Below are 21,777 nucleotides of genomic sequence, written 5' to 3'. Positions count from 1 at the left end.
AATCGGCAATCTAACTGCAGAAACTGTATGCACGGCATGCGTAATGCATGTATTGTAATACCTGTAATATACTTGTAATATGGATGTGCGTGGAGTAAATTCCAATCATGATATTTATTTGGCAAAAATATAATTTTGTCGATACGCATGTATAGCCACCACCACTAGTTGACCTTTGTCCAACATGAAAAACATGTGATTATAACAGATTAAAATAATGATCTAACTCCGTTGTTGTGTATAAGAGGTTGTTGGCATTCATCTTCATTCGAGTAAAGATTTGATTTTTTTGTGATTGAGAGTAATAAACTGTACATCACGCATAAATAACTCTACAGCCTATCAAAGTCAATAAATTTGACGCGCAGTCCGTAACGTATTCGTTACAATGATTTAATTTAACATACAGAATAGCATGGAACTGCAGATCACGTGCGTGCGCTAACGTAAATCGTTATTTTATTAAAAATGTTACCGATTATGTTTGGCTGCTGATTGCAATTATCTGTAATTTATACTTAAAATTACGCATTACCAGAGCACCAGTTAATGACGTATTATGTAATTAATCGGCCAAAATTAATTAATTTAGGCGATTGCATTATTACTTGCTAATTGCTACTGCTGCTGTAACGGGAAATTATGATTACGCTGTGAGGATCGCGAAGCGGTTTGTTTATCTGAATGGCTGTTACATAGATAATAAAATATTATGGTGTTATCACAGTGCTTGTACTCGTATATAGAAACAATTATATATTATTATGTACAGATAACAGCTAGAGCGGTACAAATGCTAGCGGATGTCGAGACAATTGAGCATCACACCGCGGCCGACCGTCCCGGCCAGCGATCCTTCCGTACGCCAGCAGTGCTGGCCGGGTGGACACCGGAAACGGCAGGGAATCTGGCGTTTCCGTAGCGGACATTTAGGCATTAGGGATGATGCTTGTAGGAGGGCAACCATTTGTTGTGGTGCCGGCGCGGCACGTGCCGCATCGGTTTCGGTGCACGCGTCTGGCCGGCCATCGGTGCGGCCCCGGCCGGCGCTCCGCCTCCCGGCTCCTCAATGTCCAGGACAGCGAGATAGGAGCCCGACGCGTTGGATAGCGGGCTGTTGAGTCCTTCCGGTGCCCCCTGTAGGGCTGCGGCTGGTGGGGATGCGCCAGCATTGCACCGGCCGGCCTGCTGTTGCGCGCGTTCTATGCGCGTGGCTTCCATGTGCATCAGCGGCAACTGGATCTGCGTCACGTTCTGCAGCGTGGCCGATGCTTCCACAACGGCATACGCCGCTCTCTGTACTTCGGCAGGACGTGGCAGGGGGAAAGGACCACGCAGCCGTCTATAAATCCAGCGGCCGCAGCGGCCGCCCCGCCACAATGCCGCGATCAGCAACAAAGCCGCCGCTAATCCGCCACTTCCCATTACGATCCCCCTCCACTGGGATGCGGAGGCATCCTGATTGTGACCGTGCTGTCCTGGCAGTCCATCCGCTGACGAGGTGTTGAGGGAATAAATAGAAATGTTAAAAACGCCTGTATCATTCATTCTCCAGGGACACTGCCACAACACCGTTAGTGCAGCTATTCTCGATTATTCACATAAGAAAATAACTATACACATTGTATGTACTTAGTACAGCGTAAATAATGAATATCTTGGTGTGACGAGTATTCGTGGATTTTATAGCCGGGAATGGCTTACGAATTACGATGATTTCCAAGATAAATTTATTGCTAACGGTTATATATACGCAGTGTGTACATTGGGATAAAAGTCTACGAGCATAATCGTTCCGTCCACTTCGTTTCCGTGTTGCCCGATATGTATCTTTTGATTTACCGGTGGTACGGTACCATGATGAAAATGCACCGTAACAAGCGTTTGGCACTGTGGTGCATTTCCGGCGTAATGAAAACGTATGAGCGATATAATAAATCTTACACCACGGATAAATAATTCAATTATTTCCATACATGCGCATGTGCATGCTGGCAAGTATACATATATATTGTATTACTGGGCGGGCTCAGCCATCATCCACTTTGCAAATAGTACTTATAAGTTATAATTACTGAAGTAAGTAATTAATTTCACATGGACCGCCGCGCACCCTGTGGGATACAATCACAACTGATCAAACACGCTGTTTTGTTTATACGCTCCTGTACTTTGCTTGTTAAGGGAAGTGGCCCGGTATACATAGTGTCAAAATGGAATAAATATACTGAAACCTTTGCTTTCGCGAACTCTGCATCTTTTTTGTAATACTTTATGTCATTCTAAAGCTAAATGATTTTGTATACATTATTCTGAAAACCGTTTGCGCGCGCAACATCCGGTTGCCGAGATATGGCGTACTAAAATGGGTGAAAAGTTTAAATGCATTGTTGTTCACCAAAAGTCTGGTTATTACCCGATCTTTTTGAAACTTTGCTGTACTAGACACATGGTCGTAACTCATAAACTCAAAAGGGAGCCAATATCTGGGTAATTCAGATTCAGAGCATTTTTTTCCGATTCCAAATGAATTTAAAAAAATTTTAAACTTATTTTAAAATTATGGGCAATTGCTATGAACCGGAAACTGTATCTCTTTCGACTTTGTGGCCATGTGTTTTTTACAGCAAAGTTTCAAGACGATCGGGTAATAACCAGATTTAATACTTTCCTGGTACATAACAATGCATTATTTTAAACTTTTCACCCATTTCACTTCGCCAGCCTATCTCGGCAACCGGATGTTGCGCGCGCAAACAGGTTTTAGATCAATGTACGATCAATGTATGTATTTACTCGTATACAAATCGTTTAGCTTTAAATTGACATAAATTACAGTATATATTACTTGCTCAAAAGCGATTCGGAGTGCGCGAAAGCGAAAGCGAATGAAGAGTACGACGTACGCATACCTTTTTAGGCAGCATGTACCGGGCAATTTTTCTTAATGGTAGTGAGTCTAGTGACCCGGTACGTGGCACAAATTCGTTTATGAGTGTATACGGTAAAGCCTCTATTTCGCGCACTCGCAAAACCACAGTTTTTGCATCGCTTTAATGCATTCTTTAGCCTGATGATCTGCATACGTTGGTGTGATAACCGCTTATACGTGTACGGGAAGACATCCGGTTGGGGAGTTATGGATAAAATTGCTGCAGAATCCAAAAAGTGTAAACGCAAGAAGGTAGACCATAAGCCAGTCTCATTATGGACCGATATCCTTCACATTTTATACAAAACTGCGCATTACTGGCGTAAGCATACGCATAAGCCTAATTACACATACGGTAAAGGTCGTTTTGACATGAAACCGGGTTTTCATGATGTTTTTCGAATTTGAAAGTGAATTAAAAAATTTCTTATGATTTATTTTAAAACTGGAAAGAAATGCCAAAAATTCCTGTGTGTCAAAACAATCTTTATGCCGATACAGATACTGTAATATGGCTGTAAAATGCAGAACGAGGGTGAGGGTTTTCGTGCATGTACCGAGATTTGGTACGACGTATCGGGCGACTTCCCTTAAGGGATTTGGCCCGGTACTGGCGGTACATAGCACCAAATTTGTATACAGCCGCGGCAACTTTTGCTGTCGCGCACTCCTAAACACTTTTTTGCATTGCTTTATGACATTTTGTAAACGAATCCTTTCGCCAAAGGATTCGTTTACATAGTCGAAAAAGCCGTTTGTGCGCGCAACTTCCGGTTCGGGAATTATTAGTGAAACAAAATTCCAAAAGATTAAACGCGCGCGGAGGTGTACCAAAAGTCTCGTTATGAACCGATGCTCTTCAAATTTTGCACGAAACGCACATTACTATGAAGATCGTTTTGGTACCGAACCAGCCTTCTACCTTTTTTTCAAATTTTAAATTAAATTTCGACAATTTTAAAAAAATTAATTTAAAATTTGAAAAAAATGGTAGAAGGCTGGTTCGGTACCAACATGATCTTCATAGTACAGTAATATGCGTTTTCGTGCAAAATTTCAAGAGCATCGGTTCATAATGAGACTTTTGGTACACCTCCGCGCGTTTAAACTTTTGGAATTTTATTTCACTAATAATTTCCGAACCGGAAGTTGCGCGCACAAACGGCTTTTTTCGCTATGTATACGAATCCTTTGGCTACAAAATATCGTAAAGCAATGCAAAAAAGTGTTTAGGAGTGCGCAACAGCGAGAGTTCCCGTGTATGTACCCGAATTTGGTACTATGTACCGGGTCAAATCCCTTAAAATTCTTCAGTAAAGACAGTCTAATTATTGTGATGTGGCATTACGACAGCGCAAAGCTGTAAGAGAAAGGCTTTCATCGTCTTGCTAGTTGCAGGGACAAACATTTATCTTAGTCTCATCGGCGTCAGAAAAACTTTCTTGGACAGAATGATTTCATCATTAATTACAACCGGACGTACAGATATACAAAGTATATACAATAATATCTTTTATGTATCCGTTAACTCAGCTATTTGGCAAGAACAGTGATGCGGGTGGTCTGCGAGACCCCACTCGTGAACCCCTTCGTGGGGCCGGAAGAAGCACTGCACGTCGCCGCTGCCGTCCGGGCGGAAGTTTCCCAAATGCAGTGTATAGTCCAGAAAGTGTCCGGGAAGATTGCTGGAGACGGTGGGTTTGGGGCTGTGAGCGGAGGAGAAGATTGGGGGCATCTGGGAAGGAGGCAGCGCACCGTACGGCAGCTCCGTGGGCGGGCTGTTGATACGGCCCTTGTAGCGCCAGAAAACGTGGTTGTCCTGATTGCGCAGAACGGCCTCCGGGAGCGGCAAGCGGACGCGGCAAGGGATGGTTACGCTGCCGCCCACGCGGGTCACGCGCGCCCCGCCCTCGGGCAGCGGCGCGAAGACTTCGCTGGCGCGCGTGATCAGCGGGAGGAGCGTGAAGCGGCGTAGAACGCGCGGTGGGCCGGTGTAGCTGCGCGGTGGGCGTGGCATCCACGCAGAGGATCGGCCCGCCCGAGTAGGCGGTGACGTTGAGGACCACCAGCTGCAGGCGGCGGTCACTCATCTGGGTGACGTTGTAGCGCTGCGCTGGGTCTTCCGGCTGGGCGTGGCCTGCTTCGAAGACGGTGCGTCCGCGGTGCAGCCAGGTCAGCGAGCGCCAGTCGCCCCCGGGCGGCGCCTCGCAGCTGAACGTCGCGTCCTCGCCCAGCCGGGGCCGGCTCAGGAGGCCCTCCAGGATGCCCGCGTTCGGGGCCAGCGGCAGAGTGATGCGCTCGTCTTGTCTCGTCCGCAGGGCGTCCGTGATCAGGTCCTCCACTGCAGAGGAAGGTGTGTCAGTGTAGTTTCACTTACAATGTACGTGGGAAAAAGGTCAAGTCGACTGGTCGCTCCGCGGTTCGCCATTTTCTTATGTGCCTCGCCACGAATCACAGCCACTTACGGTTGGTGGTCGGCGGCCCACCGGTCGCTGGCAGTGGCCAGGGGATGGCCAGTGGGGGCGGCAAGCATCCCCAGGACACGCTGAACACGCTCAGCTGCAGCCACGCTAAATCACACAACACTGCCAATGTTTTTGTCATTATTTTTCTCACTGCAAAGTACTGTACTCGTACATACGTGTGTACGTCACTACGGTGCACTTGTACGTAATGCAGTCGCCGCTTAGTATGTAGTGGTCACTGGCCTGTAATTACTTACTCAGTAATTACTGACCTTAGACCGGCGGGGTCAGTGGACGCTGAGTAAGAAGTCAAGTTAACTTCTTTAAGGCTGTGCAAGACAATTTACGCTGTGATATCGATATTCAATTTGTTAGTATTTATACGCTTAATTAAGGAGAATTTGTACTATATGGTAGCAAGATCGAAAAATTAATGAGATTGTCAAAATTCTACAGTGTACTAAGAAGGGTTACATCTATTACTGTTCGTCATAGTCACAACACTGTTAGTGTTGGCCAGAATTTTAACGACTATGCCTTGACTGTAACTGTTGGCTGATTGTAACCAGCTTTTAGTATCCACAAGCACGTGTAACTAACAGAGCGATCAGTACGTATGTAGTTTCCATCCGGTAATAAATTCCCCCTTGGCTTTTGCGTTAATGCGTACACATATTATTATTATTAAGCTCGACAGTCAACAGATTCAAAACACGCAAATGTGACGTACAGTAGTACAGTTTAACATTACTAACCAATCAAATCCTAAATAAATAAAAGTTTCAGTACTTACTATGCATTTAACAAATCCTTATAACTGTATTACAAAGACTATACCTGTTTTACAACTGTATAAACGTTGCGTATTGCCGATGCAAAGGCGTATCCATGGAAATAACTATGATAATTATCCACCAGTATAGTATCTGTACAAATGTGAAAATTAATAGCCTAATTATTAAGTCAATTAATACCAATAAGCATAATGAATATTACGGTATTGCGGTGCGTACGGAATTATCTCTAAGGACGCTGTGATTACGTATTGCCATCGATATGCGAACGCACATGCAGTGCAGGCTGCAGAGTAGTACGTACATATTTATATATGGTATAGGCGGATAGCTAATAATAATTATGTAAGTACTGTACCAAGTATGCAATTTACTACTACCATAGGTCGCATAATTATCACCATGGCGGTTGTAGTATCTGGTACTGTAATGGAATTAGGAAACCGCTAGCTACATAGATCGACGTGAACTCTACAAGCAATAACTGGACATTATTGTCACAATCGTTGCCAAGACATTCGCTAACCATTGTTGCTGCCCTTTACCCCGTATTGTAATTTTAACCAGTACTAACAACTGTAAGTGTAATGCTCATAATATTATATGTACAAGTACTTAATATACTTAATATACTCGTATTATTACTGTATTCTAAAGAATACTGGGAAGGTGTAACGTAAAAAGACCGCCTTGAGCTGTCTCGTTTGCATAAAGGCTCACTGAGGTACTGTACTCGTACAGATATTCCGTTTGGCCGAGCAGTGTTCTTGAGTAATAAATTATTAAATTGCAAAATTTCAACCGAGAGTAGATCGAGGCTTGGGGCGAACGCTCCGCTTAACCATAGCGTATGGTTAAGTGCGAGCGTATGGTGTAAAGTATAAAAAATACACTGACATGCATAAATGTGATTAATCGATAATTAATAATGGCTGGACAATTTCCTTGGTAATTTTGTGCCTCAGAATACTGATGCCTTAAAATAGATAAGTATTTCCAGAGTAACGGTGGGAAAGTAAAAGTGAAATTGTGCGCCGCTGTTCAGCTTGATCACAATGAAGGTCTTCATACAGGCTGGCTGGAGAACGGAATAGCACTGCAGTGTTCAAAGTGCCGTGCTATTCCGTTATATAACGAAAGCTGTCCTACGCGAGACACGCGGGAGATCGTTACGCTGATTGCATCAACACCGCGTCGGCCGTCCGTTAATATTTCAGCCGTGTAATACCCTTATTATATAAATTACCAGTAAACACCCGAACCGGAAGTGACCAGTTCGGCAGACCGCCGTCAATGTCAACCGCCCTGCACGAAAATCGCTAAATACTCCAGGGCAGCGGATCCATCAACCGGAAGTCGCTCCCATGAAGTGGTATCCTGGAAGGAGCGGGTGATGGCATTGCATTGGGAAGTAATGACTAGGAATAGGTATCGTAGATTGATCATGGTGACAGTGGAAATCTACAGATACATGCTCAGCTCCATGGCGCAGTCTTCCGGAAGGAACAGCATTCGATATCATACCGGCTGGCTGAACAGAATGGCCGTCTGTTTTATCATGGTGCGCTGGATTGGTCCAACACTTAATTGACCTTATCTGAGCTCCATTAGATAGAGCACTGCTTTGACATAAAAAAAGTTAAGGTAAAATACGGTAATTATGGAGCATGTTGGTTATGACGCATTTATTCTTTGGCACATCAGTCTATTACGGTATTTTTTCTGATTCCAAAGAGCAGAATGATTTTGCTACCCAATGGTGTGCCATGACCAGCCCAATACCGATTGACTCGCAGTAAACACCGGTCAGTAAACAAAAAGGTTTTCTTCGAACTGCATACGACTCCTTCACATTTTGGATACCCCCTGAGCGAACATATTACGTCTTATAACATAAAGTAAAAAGTGTACGTTACAGATTTTTTGAAAAAATTTTCGGCTTTCCTTAATTCGATTTTAAAATTTTTAAAGTGCTATATCTTCTCACAGAGTGGACTAATTTCTGTCGCTCTTTTTGCACTTTTGCTTTGGTGTGATTTTGAAACAGGCGAGGTAATTGTTTTGCCTTCATTTTCAGAGGAGTTACAATAGCTACAGTTTCCCAGGTAGAAAAAATGCTCTTTAAAATGGATGTTTTTCGAAAGTCGAAGATCCAAATAAAAGCACAACTGTAAAAGATCAAAAGGTACCGTGGGTCTAAAACGACGCTCGGGTCCAGCAGTACGTTCGATTCACTTAACTGCCATCTCCTCTCAAACCGAACCGCAAACAACCGCACGCGGGCTGCGTGTCTGCGTTGCGCTGCTACCGCGCGCAGACTGCGATTTGATGAACGCTTTATGCAGCCTGCAGGTAGCGTGGTGGTATGTTTACTTTTCTGCATGATGCAGAGGACCATTTTCGAATAACAAAACCCATATTTACTAGAATTAAAGTTTGGACAGTTCATGCGCCTTATAATCCATTGCCGCAATGGAATTGCTGTTCTTGGTACCTTTGGAAAGACAAAATTATTTTACATACTGGGTTTTTTTGGTTTTGGAATTGAGCCATTCGAATTCCAACGATCAGTGGTTTTCTCAGTTAGGGGAATTAGTTTAATGTTTAAAATTTATATCTTTACTGTTTTTTTACACAAGATTTTTTTAAAATAAATCCAATATGTAAAATAATTATACGTTATATTTAGAAACAGCAAACTTGAAGTTGCCCCATTGGGTGCTTCAGCGCTTATTTTTAAAGTACATACAACATAAAATTCTATATCCCGTTTGCACTTTTAGGCTTCATTTTAAAAACTTATATGTTAAAAAGTGCAATTTATAAGGTTTATAATGAATCTTTGCACTTCGAGAACAGACCAACCAAAGGCGCACAACAAATTTTCAAAGTTGTCAATAAAATTGGCATGCTGCAAACAATTACATGACGTTAATGTATGCACCACACACAACCATATTAATGCAGTAATGGAACAAACATAAATACCCTGAAATAAATAACATCCTAACAGTGCTGAAGTGAATGCACAAAGACTGTCTGCCCGACTACAGCCTGCGCGCGCAAGCGGCCACGTCTTGTGCGGCGTTATGCAACTTGTGCTTCTGGTCAGACATGACAGAACAGACAGCGGTTAGAAAGCAGTTGCGAGCCATACATCCTGTTCAGGGGAAAGAAAACACTTTCACGACACGGGTCCGGAGCAGTTTATCCCAGTTAGTTTTTGAATGGGTGATTGTTTTTCAACCGGACTTTTTTATAAAGTAGGTTATACTGTGACACATTCAATGAAAGTATAACATAAAATACTGATGTGAAGCAATTATTTACCGAATTTTCACCTTAAGCCAAGTCAAAATTACCATAAGGCTGAATTTTTTTATGCATTGTTTTGAAAAACTGGCTGGTTTTGGGCGATGTCCTGGATGCGAAAATCTAAAATTATCCGTTTCTAGATTAAAAATGCTTGCTAGTGAACTAACGACATTAATGTAGTTTTGTAACGACACAACATCACTTGCACCAACTGCGCAGTTCGGTGCACGACAATGCCGGCGCTTTATCCCCGGATAGTCTGCAACTTAACTTGACTTGTTTTTCAGATCTCGAAAACTACACGGTCAAATCGCTTGAAACAGTACAACTGAACCGGAAATGACCCGGCACATAGCAGTGATACTATCACTATAGTGATAGCACTATATTCGTGTACATCCTCAGAAACCGCTGTACCGCTGGCACGCACTTTCAAAGGCTTTTTTGGATTGCCTTTGGACATCCAGTTACTAAATGGTTTGCTTACATCGAGGCGTGAACTCCGTCTTCGCGCGCAACACCATGAGAGTAAGAAACTTTTCTAAAGTTTAAATGCATTCGGTGCACTAAAAGCCTCATTACAGACCCATCTCCTTGAAATTTTGCATGTAAACGCACAACACACGGCACAAGAACAAACATACAATTTACCGTATAACATTCGCGAAAATGAATTTTGTTTAAAAATCTATAAATTCCCATTCGCGTACAAAAGTTTTTGTTCGGCATATCTGTGGAACTAAGGCCTTGTCCCGAATTCAAAGCGAATCTCGCTATGGTACGGTTGCTCAACCGCACGAGGTGGCTGTACGCAGTGGCCACGCCCACAGATACGGTACGCGAAGCCACCTCGCGAGGTGGAGTTGCTGTATCGCCACGAGATTCGCTTTCAGTTCGGGACGAGGCCTAAGCAAGCTTCTACATTCCTGTTATGCGAGTATATCCAGTAATGCGATTAATACAGTATGAATCCTGTCCAGGAGCGTAAATGGCCACTCAAATGTGTCGTTCAAAAACTGTTATTGGCAACCGAATTTTAAAGTTGTAGTGTTATTGAGTGAGAATTTAATGCGAAACTCAAGAAGGGCATGATTTTGGCAGTGCATGTATAGTATTGCTTACAACATGTACTCTGTAGAGTATCTGTACTTATGTAATATTAATTCACCCAAGTTTTTTTTCTGTAATTTAATGTACCTGTTTATCTGATTAGCCAACGATGGCGAAGAGAAGTACTATGTCAATATTGAAGCAATTAAAATTCAATAAATATATAAAATCAGTTTTCTGGTGAAACCGTGCTGAATACTTGGACTTCATGCAGGTGTCGAAAAGCAGCCAATGGAGCACAACAGCCAGATGCACACTGAATGAACTGAGAGGATAACGCAAAAGCTCGGAGAAAACTATTGGAAACAAAAAGTATGTGAAATATGTGTGATGCCGGCGCCTGGTAAGCATTTGGAATCCGGTCGTCGTGTAATTCAGCGCCGTGGCCTGCAGCGATTGTTGAGGTTCTTCTGAAAGGTCACGTTTTGTAACCATAACCTGATGATCTAAAATGAGAAAAACACATGTAATTTATATCGATAGTTTGTGATTTAAAGATGGATTTTAATTTTAGTATGCATCGGCCATGCTATCTGTAGTGGGGAATCTCAACTCTTTACGCCAGGACAACCGCTTCGCGAGAAACAAACCACAAGAAGAGCCCGGCATTTGGTTCGGCCACCCTGTAGTATGGATCGTGGCGGAACCCGTGAAGTTAAATTTGTCGCTTTTTTGATGCGCTAGAAATTACGGGACACGCTGGTGCATACATACCGGTTCCGTCTGCAGCCGTGGTGAAATACTACACATCGGCCACGGTCAGCATGACGTCCGTCTCAGCGCTGAGCAGTTGCAGCTGGCGCAGGAGGCGGGTCATCTGCTGGTACTGTTTAACGGCACAAACGAGGATGACGACGAGTGGCACCAGCACCGTCACCGCCGCAAGGGTTACCGCGATAATCAGCCAGATATCGACATCGCACTGCGGGATGATAGCGTCCGTCGCTGCTGTTGGAGGGGTCGGTGGGGCGTAACCGTAGCTGTACAGGGGCGGCCGCCATCCGGGGAAGAGTCCTTCCGTTTCGACGACATAATCAGGAGGGCCGTCGGCCATTGGAATATCCAGGGAAATCGGCTGTAGTGTGCGGCACGTTATTAATTATTGTAATAGAAACGTTAAATGGCAAGGAAGTTAGCAACGGAGACGCTTATAAACCAGCCGATCAGCAAAGCAACGTATGCATTATACTACTCCTTCGCCCTTTCTGTTTTTCGCTCAAAATCTGCGTACATGCGTGTAAATTTCCGGTAAACTGTATAACTGCAGGTTTTTCTGCATGTCTAGCAAATTTAACGGCTTTTTGACAACCCAAGTGCATCATACGACGTGGAAGGTTTTGGTTAGGTATATAACACATAAGCGCGAGCAAAGATGTGCCGAAAAACTATCAACAGCACGGTTATAAATACAGACAGACCGTAAGATGAATGCAGCCAAATGGTGCAGATCTGAGAAATGCCAACAGGACAACCGCTCACAATTGGTCCGTATGGCAATGATGCAGGCATGCAGCATGTCTACACTGGCGCAGACGCCCCAAATGTGAACGTCTCTAGAAAAAGCGGCTCCAAATTTGACTTTTCAAGCGCCGCAGTCGTCCGTGATTGTTTCATATAAAATCCGTTATTTTCGAAAAATCGGGAAAATTCGTAGAATCCAGCTATCCAAAAAATCCGGTATTTTCGCCCCATCCGGAAATAGTACAGGGTATTTTCATGCGCGACGGACATGGTACCGTTGACGACCTTTAGTTTGGTTCGTCGCAGACCGCTGACCGAGACACGAATGCGGACGCGTCAATCGAGGCAGCACGGAAATCGGCACAAGTCACCGCCAAAACTGCATACGCCGGATACGCTGCCTCTATGGACAAGCTTTAGTTACTGATCGCTGTAACTTTGTCCCTATTTCAATCTGTGTAGCATTTTCCACCTGGTGTTATGCCACAGTTCTGTTGCTGGAGGAAATCGGTGACAAACTGTATGTTGGAGAAGACAAAAATTATTGACCAGTTATTGGTTTTTGAACGTTCCAGTTCTACAACCATTGCGCATCCATGCTAGGTCGCTAGCAGCCAGTTCGATGCGAAGGCGCGTACATACAGTAAGCAATCATTAATTAACAGATTTTTGTTTGCACAAGCACCTATAAAGCTCCCAACAAAAATCCACATAAACACTGAACATTCTGAATGGATAATAGTGAAATTCTCATGATTCCGCCGGTCAGCCACATTGTGAGATAACATTGTATACTACGAGAACATCAGCGGTAGTAAAACATATACTGTACATGCATGATTATAGAAAGCTGCTGTTTACAGAAAAGACATTGTTTATCCAGAAGCGGGATCGGATGCCGGTAAATCCAGCGTGCTGTAACTGCACCTCGTCGTTTCATTTGCCCTGACGTTGAGGATCATCTGAAAGGTCACCAGCAATCAAGCAGCTATAGCTCGGTCCGTATTTAATTACTACAACAAATTCTATCAACCAGTTCATTTATACGACAAGTATCGAATAAGCTCCTCCTACGACCAGGCAGTTGGTCTGCGGTTCCGAAAATTAGCTGCATAATAAATTCAGCATACAGAGCTTAAAAAATTACACAGCAGCATGCGCTTCGAGCCTAGAAGCGCTTCTACGCGCAGTACGCGTACAAAGCGCCGACTTTTCTCACCGTATCACCAGGTATTTTTATAAAGCATATAAACCTTTGTCGAGAAAGACACCGGGATACGGCAGGGCCGACAGCAGCGCGTCCCTCTGGGTCTCCAGTCGAGCCAGCCGGTTCTGCATCTGTGCATGCTGGTTGACTAGCCATCCGACGACGGTTACCAGCAGGATGAGCACGCATAACGCCAGGATAAGAGCGTACTCCACGGTGTGATAGGGATCGCAAGTATGCCGCTTAATGCAGGCAACACACTCGCTGCGGAGAGAGCTCTCCCCCGCTGCCGGCTGAGCTGCGGTGAAATTCACTGTACTTAGACGGTTTATACTGCTGTTTCGAAAGATAACCACGTTGGCTAATACATCTGCATTATTGGCCAAGCAAACGCTTCGTCGTTTATATAGTATAACTACATAACGGCTAGGTTATAAGGGGACTTTGTCATATCCACTGGTTTCCGTCGTTTTTACCGGGCTTTCTTGTCAGAATACACGGCAAAGTGGCTCTCCACGAATACCGCTGTCAGCGGAATAACAAGCATTTCCGGTTTCCCGTAGCATATGTACCACATTGGCCAGCAGGACCGGCATAGTGCGACAGGAGTATAAGACGGCTGAGCGAGCATAAAGGCAACAGCATGTCAGTTTCCGTGCATCGCACTTCAATATAACGTATTTTTCGCCGATCTACACTTGAGATGATTCACTGAATCTGCGGTGGATGTTAGTGCCCGGCTGGAAAAGCGAAGCGCCACTGCATCTCCGTCCAGGTACTGTATGTAACATTATGTGCAAGCAGTACAGTGTGCACGTGATCATGGCTGTTGTCAGTACCAGTATTTATATTTTGCAATCTCAGCATAGAAGCGATATTTTGCAACCTCAGGATAGAAGCGTGGAGCGCATTAGTTATAGCGTTGTAGTAATGCGCAGATTAAATAAGCGAAATGATGGGAACCGGTAGATTTCTAATAAGGACAAATACTAAATAGCTATGCAGTAACAGCAAAATCTCTGTGCGCGGGCATTTTCCAAGCAAGATGTTGTCTATGTTATGCTGTTACCAGCACAAGTATGTTCATGTAATGTACATGTAGATTGTACAATAAGTAAATACGGCACGTCGGCACGATAGTGGTCTGCGGTACACTACGCTGGCAGTAATTATGATTAGGTTAGATTATTGGCAGACCAGTGGTCACTGCCTCACTGGGATGATCATTAAAACAAGGTTTAAAAGAAAGCTCATTTAGCGCAATTTTTCCAACTGCTCAATTGTTGAGTTTTACCTTGCTGCATTGGTTTTCTGCAGAATTCTGAAATTCTGGCATAAAGTGATACAAAACAGCCAGAATCAGCCGATGCATCTTCCCAGCACAAGCTGTATATCTGTACAGAAAATGTGTTACCATGACAGAAACATTAGAATGCTCGTAGATGGCTTGTTTAGTGTGCCATATTACATGACCTCAATTAAATCGCGAACACGTCCGGCAGCCAAAACAGCGATGGGTCTTGTAGGCCCCCGGTGTGCTCTTCACCTTTGCGATGTTTATTGTTCTTCACTTTCCAAAGGGAAAGCGTTCAAATATTGAAGCGGTACCCCGTTACTACAAAACTGACGCTACTAATGTTATAAGTACACTTTCCATTTTCACTTGATCGAGAAGCAGTCAGCATACACCAATAGCGTCGATGTATGCTTATGCTTGTAAGTATTTATGCTTATGAGTTACTGCAAACCGACAACTGCAACCCGCCCGATAATTCACGCCAGCCAAAGGTCCAAACCAGCGCACCGGGACTGCTGCAGCTAGGCGTTCCCGCATCAATCAAGCCGGTCACAACAAAATACCATTGTATACCTACAATGCTTCCCTAGGGAACTTGTCTTTTATTAACTACCGTTAGCTTATAATGCTGTCCTAATTTTCCGTTACGCAGCTACCAGTTTTCTGGCAAAATGCTAAGCAATTGAAGTCATATCTGTGATGCCGGTACAAATAGGCTGTTTTATGCGTTTTTCGCTGGTGCTGACCATTCGAGTCATGCAGCTGCATAGCCTTCATCAAGACCTTTATTTTCCAGCTACGCCACATTTCTGTGAGATTTTTTGCAGCATCCTGTGAGAATGAAACTGTACGGTACCAACTGGCTCAGCAAACTGGCGACTATAGTTTGAAAACATCTACTTAAAGTGAGGAAAATCGGAGCAAAGTCGAAGTACTAATTGAGCGCAGCTCTGATCACACTATGCGCATTCGAGCGGTATAAACGCGGTTAACAATACCGGATACTGCGCGTATTAAGCAGCAAACTATAATGCTAAGATCAACACTTCCGGTGTAATAAAATTTATATGCGAGTGCACTGCACTGCGTACAGCGCTCGAGTAGTGCTTATGTTGTGCGGTTATTATGGTGCGCACACAAACACGATTTCATCGGCGAACCACGCTGGCTGGAAAACAGCATATCAGATAATTATGTTATGGTGTACGTTCACAGTCCGCCGCAATATAGCTATGTTAATGCGTTACAACGTATACGCATACTCGCGTCGCACAGGTGCACTTTGCCGTTTCACGATAAGAATGCCGAGAAATCACACAGCCGCCGGAAATAAGCGCCAGAGGCGACCGACTACATCCGCGACCAGCCAGTCGCGTTGCTTTCATCAAAGACGATCGCTTTTGGCCTTCTACGTTAATTTTGCAACCTGGAAATATATCTTGGGTAGTAAATTAAACAGCCATGTGTGTGCTATGTGGCATCCCGTCTCACGCTAACTGGGGTAATTAATTCTTCGTTGAATTGTATTTTACAAGAGCGATGGTGTCGTAGATACATATAAATACATGCATATCATGTATAACATACACATGTCCTGTATATAATATATATATGTCATTATTGTATGTATATGTATACTCGTACATATATATATGTCATATATACATGTACATTTTTTATATGCCAGCATTGCTCTTGTAAAACGTATGAAAAAGTATGTTATAATAATTATATGTTTACATAATGTGCATAAGGGAATTAACATATCGACGATCATATTCAACGCAATTTGCCGGTAACCGTTTTGTTGGTACTGCAGCATTGGGTAAAGAGCTATCGAGCCGGGCCATGAACTTCAGTTTGCCGTTTCCGGAAGACTGCAGCGTTCCCGACGGCGCCGAAGATATTGTCGACGGGACATGTATGTCGTGGGAGGACATTAGCCGGCTGTCGCTCATCATCCTAGTGCTGATGGTGCTGGTGGGACTGCGCGTCTACCAACTGCGGATGGAGCTCCGCCCGCAGCATCCGACCAACGCCGACGTGGATTGGCTGCGCGTAACGAACAAACCAGCAGTCTCCGGCAACGCCACGCCCTTCAAAGGTAAGACATTGCTGTAGAACAGCACTGGTCGCTGGCATCCGGAAGTGGCTACTGTCGAGAAATATGATCTATGTTGGCAACGCTAACGCGGTCGATCAGTGGAAGGTACCGTACGGCAGTCGTACGGCAATCCAGTACTTCGTGGTCTTTGCGTAAAAATAATAAAAAAATACCATGAAAAACGACTGAAATTAAGGCACCGTTGTTGAAAAGGTATAAGAGTACGATTGCATACACATAGCATAACTAATAGCGTTTTGACAATAACCGGAAACTACTTACAATGTAGCCCTTGGACACCCGGGCAAGTGAAGGCCGAAAGGGACTCGCTGGCTGATTAAACGACTGCACCAGTCTGCTGCCAGCATTGCGTGCCTACTGCCTACGATACACCGGCCGGCATTCCAGGCCTGGATGCGCTCAGCATATTGTGCCGGCTCTTCATACTCTTGCTTGTACGGCCCATGTTGCCGCAGACAGTGAAGTATTATAATAAATTTTTTTCCATTCTATAGTCAACAGCGGCAAAGTAGTCTAAGGGATGTGATTTCTGCTACGGGTACTCGTACAGGAGGTCCCGGGTGTAATTCCCGGGTGTCCCCTTTTTTGCCTTTTTTCTTACTATATGATTCATCACTGCTTGTCTGTTTGTTTTTTTATTTTATTGCTGCACCCCCCGAGTTCACTGTGAAGCGTTTTACTGCACGAATAAGTAATTATTTGTAGACAAGTCAAAATGACTGCACCGCCGTCTGCGTATACCGGCACAGACTAAAAATCAATAATATTAGTTGCGCGTACTAGCTGCAGTCTATACATTCCGCATTCCGCACAGCCACGGCACAGGACCGATACCTGTAGCGCCCGTCACCCACAGGATTTACATTATGTCAGAAAAATGCAGCTCGCCATGGAATTCCCAGTTCGTGGATTGTTTACTGCCAGTTTAACCGTCGGCAGGCGAACCGTGTTCCGCAGGCTGTAGCTGGCAGATATGGGTAGGCTTTTACCGGGTCGTTGCGGCCGCTGCTTGTCGCCCGGCCGGGCATCGCACACGCTACGCAGCCGATCGAAGCGTGCGTGTTGTTATTTCCGGTAAAGCGGGGTCTAATCTGTTGCACTACATATAGACTGGTTCGACAAACCAGCTTTAAAGCATGTCACATGAATGTACAGCGCGTTCATGCGCAGAAATGTTTTAATAATAATCGTGCCAGTCCGTTGCGCTATTTCTTTGCCGTTGAGTAGCTATAGTTTCTTCGGATACAATTATTCCCGTTATTTCTAACCGCGGTAGATGGAAAATGGCATTTGACTGCGTGCTGTGTTTCCTGTACAGGAACCATTCATACCACGCAGTCAAATGTCATTTTCAACATGCCAGCAGTGTCAACTTTCCACATGTCCGCCATGGATGGGATTGTAAGCAGGAACATGTCAGCAACACGGTGCTGCTTACGTTCCCGTGCATGGCGGCGGGATTTCCGCCATCCCATCCCGGATCCCTGATCCCGGCCGTAAGTACTCCGTAGTTTGAACCAGAATGAAAATCAATTTTTATTTTGGTATTTTATTGTAAGAGCAGTCAAATTTCAAATAGCCAGCCACTTCGTACACTACTTTTCTGGCAAATAATTGCCAACCGAAAGCGGATTTATTTAACTTATGGTCGTATCGGGCTCTTAAAGCCAGTGTGCGGGGATGCAGTTATTTTTTTACGTACTACATGAATTTTGATACTGACATGAATTTTGTCGTCGGATTAGTCTGAACAGCGTTGACAGCAGGAAGCCACGGTTGACTAAAAATTACGTACTTTCTAATGTTCCAAGTTTATTTTCAAAATTATTGAATTATTTTAGAATATAACCTTTAAATCCGAACGTAATTTCTTTATTACAGCTAAACTTTTTCTGTACTTTAGTTCGGAAATATTTTTATGCATACTGTGATTTTAGCTGCACGGTTAATACGAGTACCGGACGAAGCCTACGTAAACAACATCTGAATAAAAATCCTTTCCAATTAATATGATAAGGCAGCTAATTAAACAACAATCAGCAAATCTTTCATTAACTCGTTTCCAATTCTCCTAAATATTTTCTATTATTTTCTGGATTTCCTATGTGGCTCCATTTCCTTTTTTTAATTTTCAAATAAAGTTATTAAATAGTAACTGAATTTCAAATTTTCTTGTGTATTTTTAATAAATTCTGAATTTTTAATTAAATTTACGAATTTCCCCATTTCCTAAATAAACGTATTTCCTAATTATAAAATAGCTTTTATTTCGTAATTTCTTTAATTAAAATAATTTTTAAATTCTTAAATTTTTATATACAATTTTTAAATTTTTAAATTTTCTATCTCGATGTTATGTAACTTTCGACGGTTTATTTTCCCATTCAAAAGCTAACCTTGAACCTGTGTATTTTGGACTTACTTCTGGAATTACGTTTTAAATTATTAAAACTAAATCTCAGAGGCCGAAAGTGATTACCAAAATTTGAAATTTTCAAATTGTTGCATTCTGATTTTTAAATTGGCCCCCAAACGTCCAGAATAATTTCTCAGTTGGTTTTTAAATTATCCTCTTTTTAAATATTTATTTCCAGTTACTTTTCAAATTATCATCTAAGTTCTTTTGAAAAGATAAATGTATGTATCTGTAATTTTTAAATTTAACCGATTTTGCAGCTTTTTTTTCAGGTCAGTTGCGAAATTCAGTTATGAAATTACTAATTTTCGAGCACGTCATTATTTATTCTATAAACTTTTAACTCAGAATCTTTATTTCACCGGCTGGTTCCAAATCATCTGCAGAATTCCAACGCAATTACAGAATGTTTTTATTAATTATCGAATTATCGGCTGTGGAAATCAACCGCAGATTATCTTCCGAAATTATCTTGTTCTTAATATCATGATCACTTCCAAATTTCTCAGTATACCCTGGTAATTAAAAAAAATCTTGAAATACAGATACATGGTTTATGTAAGTTACCCAATAAATTCAGAAGAACGTTTCAATTTCCGATTTTTTAAAGACCGAAGTAAAGTCAGATACCACCTACCGGCAATTAATAATATTATCGTTCATTCGTTCATCTGTATCTGTACAAATTTTGCAATCCGGATATTCGAAATTGTTGTCATTTTCAGGACCGTTGATAATGCTTAAGGCAAACTGATATTAATATTATATTTTTAAATTTAAAATTGCTTTGGAAGGTTTATTTGAATTTCAATGTATATTTGAAGGATATTTTATTTAAAAATATAAAAAATAAAATTTACGAAAAAATAATAATCTGATGAATCTTTTAAAAATTTTGCACGTACAACACGGACATATGTACTGCCGGTACTTTAATCAATAGATGCTAGTAGCGAGTTTTAAAGATAACTCTGGAGAGCGCTACGCAGAGCTTATATATGCACTATTGCGTACGCATTCATGATGAATGCGTATTGCATATGTAGGATTAACCAGCATACATACACTGATACACATCATGACAACCAGGATACAGAGGTAATCCATGAGTTGGGTACCCAAATGGCAAATCGATAACCTCCGGTTAACCATACACAGGGTGTCATTACGCTCCGGCGGCGCCGGCATGTGTCAGATGTGTCTCAGTCGTCAGAGCCCTTCTTACCCGGCCTACATCAGCCATGCTCGCGTCCTGCAGCGGTTCCTATTTCCTGCTGCTGCCGCTCATCACGCGCACCTCCGAAGTCTTTGCGGCGACGGACCCTTCCCGTGTGGCCACATGATATGATTGTCAATATCATCCTTAATACTGACATTCACACCATGTGGCGCCACAAGAGGTTCATTATTAAAGCTCCCCCGGAGGCGCCGTACGGGCATTAATGTCCTACCAAGCCCCGCACCGTCCAACCGTTTCCACCACTCAACAGTCCTGGCCAGCTGTTTCGCTGCACGTGTGACAAGTGGGCCATCACGCGGGCCGATGCTGGATTCCAGGGTCTAGTTCCGGCCGCACCGGGAGATGGACGAAAATGCACGAGGTGACTCAGCAGCTGTCACTACATGCTGCTACCACAGTGCTTTGAGTCGGCGCTACGATCTCTCAGAAAGTGCTGTTGGATTGCCGCTTTTCTGTTGAGTACAGTAAGTAGCGGTAGCAATGGACCACTTGATTGTTTCTGTTCAGCTTTTTTCGCCCATAACATCTCCCGACGCAGCCATGATTGCCGCAGCAGTCATGCAGCGCCAAGAAGACTCTTTGATGGAATTGATTAAATTACGAATCTATGTACGGCGCGATGCGCACTCGCACAGGCGCCTGTATTAAAGTTTGTAAATCATGTCTAATTAGTGTATTAACGGTTAGTGTTAGTGATTGTGTAGTGTTAGTGTTTTAACGGTTACAGTGTTCCACGTCCCTTTATCATAGCCGTAATGTTAGCCTAATGTAGCCTGAGGTAAGCGCAAGGCCCAGCGATCAGCCGGCAATTGCTCTGCACAAGTGTGCTCACCGGATTCGGCGCTGTAGCACTGTAATTTTGGCACACCGACCATTCACTAACCACAATTCTGCTGACCGACGACTTGCTGGCGACTTTTCGCTGACTTGAGAAACCTAAGAAAGCTAAGAACCCTAAGAAACATACCAGAAAGAATAACAAGTTAAGAAAACTGAAAACCCACGTATCGAACCGGAAAGCAAGTTGTCGGTCAAGAAAAGCGGTTCGGCAAAACGTCGGTTAACAAAATTCAGCGGAAAACCGACTTGTCCGGTCAACAATTTGGCGGCCAGCGAATTGTAGATCGGCGAACTGGCGTATCACTCTCTAATTCCGCGCAGTTTGGTGTCTTTTTGTTCCTTTTGCGATGTTTAGAGGTTGTTTTCCCCAGCCGTTGTCTGTTCAGTCACAATGAGCATAAGTAAGTCCCCTATCGACGCTGGTGTCGCACCGGTAACTGTCATCAGCCAAAGACCGCATGTAAACCGAATAGCTTACCCACTACGACGCTCGATGGTACCTAGCGATATCCTTCTCAAATTGTTTTCCGCACAGTTGTCACAATCATAAACTCCGACACGTAACGCGAAGAACA

The 21,777-nt window shown here is 43.4% G+C and overlaps 3 protein-coding genes across 3 annotated transcripts; 1 reads left to right on the top strand and 2 right to left on the bottom strand.

Annotated features, from left to right (window-relative positions):
- Positions 1 to 4,271: 4,271 nt before the first annotated feature.
- Positions 4,272 to 5,647, bottom strand: LOC129600723 (uncharacterized). The gene is made up of 2 exons (XM_055499285.1): positions 5,398 to 5,647; positions 4,272 to 5,273 (listed from the first exon to the last, which is right to left on the bottom strand). Exons 1-2 carry the CDS (start codon positions 5,534 to 5,536, stop codon positions 4,462 to 4,464), a joined length of 951 nt encoding a protein of 316 aa, XP_055355260.1. The 5' UTR covers positions 5,537 to 5,647; the 3' UTR covers positions 4,272 to 4,461.
- A 7,131-nt stretch (positions 5,648 to 12,778) lies between these two features.
- Positions 12,779 to 13,831, bottom strand: LOC129600735 (uncharacterized). Its single transcript, XM_055499299.1, has 3 exons — positions 13,761 to 13,831; positions 13,331 to 13,710; positions 12,779 to 13,039 (listed from the first exon to the last, which is right to left on the bottom strand). Exons 1-3 carry the CDS (start codon positions 13,829 to 13,831, stop codon positions 13,014 to 13,016), a joined length of 477 nt encoding a protein of 158 aa, XP_055355274.1. The 3' UTR covers positions 12,779 to 13,013.
- Positions 13,832 to 15,950: 2,119 nt separating this feature from the next.
- Positions 15,951 to 17,195, top strand: LOC129600726 (uncharacterized). Its single transcript, XM_055499289.1, has 3 exons — positions 15,951 to 16,082; positions 16,401 to 16,685; positions 16,975 to 17,195. Exons 1-3 carry the CDS (start codon positions 16,043 to 16,045, stop codon positions 16,995 to 16,997), a joined length of 348 nt encoding a protein of 115 aa, XP_055355264.1. The 5' UTR covers positions 15,951 to 16,042; the 3' UTR covers positions 16,998 to 17,195.
- Positions 17,196 to 21,777: the final 4,582 nt, after the last annotated feature.

Source organism: Paramacrobiotus metropolitanus, unplaced genomic scaffold (genome assembly GCF_019649055.1).
Source record: "Paramacrobiotus metropolitanus isolate TYO unplaced genomic scaffold, Prichtersi_v1.0 Parri_scaffold0000191, whole genome shotgun sequence".
NCBI classification, from domain to species: domain Eukaryota; kingdom Metazoa; phylum Tardigrada; class Eutardigrada; order Parachela; family Macrobiotidae; genus Paramacrobiotus; species Paramacrobiotus metropolitanus.
Note: the sequence above shows the minus strand (reverse complement) of the source record. Positions and strands in the feature narration are given on the sequence as shown.

Coding starts and splice junctions, on each gene's coding strand:
- LOC129600723 (XM_055499285.1), bottom strand. CDS start 5,536: ATGACAAAAACATTGGCAGTGTTGTGTGATTTAGCGTGGCTGCAGCTG. Junction 5,274..5,397: donor TGGGCCGCCGACCACCAACC/GTAAGTGGCTGT, acceptor CTTCCTCTGCAG/TGGAGGACCTGATCACGGAC.
- LOC129600735 (XM_055499299.1), bottom strand. CDS start 13,831: ATGCTTGTTATTCCGCTGACAGCGGTATTCGTGGAGAGCCACTTTGCC. Junction 13,711..13,760: donor TATTCTGACAAGAAAGCCCG/GTAAAAACGACG, acceptor CTTATAACCTAG/CCGTTATGTAGTTATACTAT. Junction 13,040..13,330: donor CGGTGTCTTTCTCGACAAAG/GTTTATATGCTT, acceptor GTGACCTTTCAG/ATGATCCTCAACGTCAGGGC.
- LOC129600726 (XM_055499289.1), top strand. CDS start 16,043: ATGTGTGTGCTATGTGGCATCCCGTCTCACGCTAACTGGG. Junction 16,083..16,400: donor CCCGTCTCACGCTAACTGGG/GTAATTAATTCT, acceptor TTGGTACTGCAG/CATTGGGTAAAGAGCTATCG. Junction 16,686..16,974: donor CAACGCCACGCCCTTCAAAG/GTAAGACATTGC, acceptor CTTACAATGTAG/CCCTTGGACACCCGGGCAAG.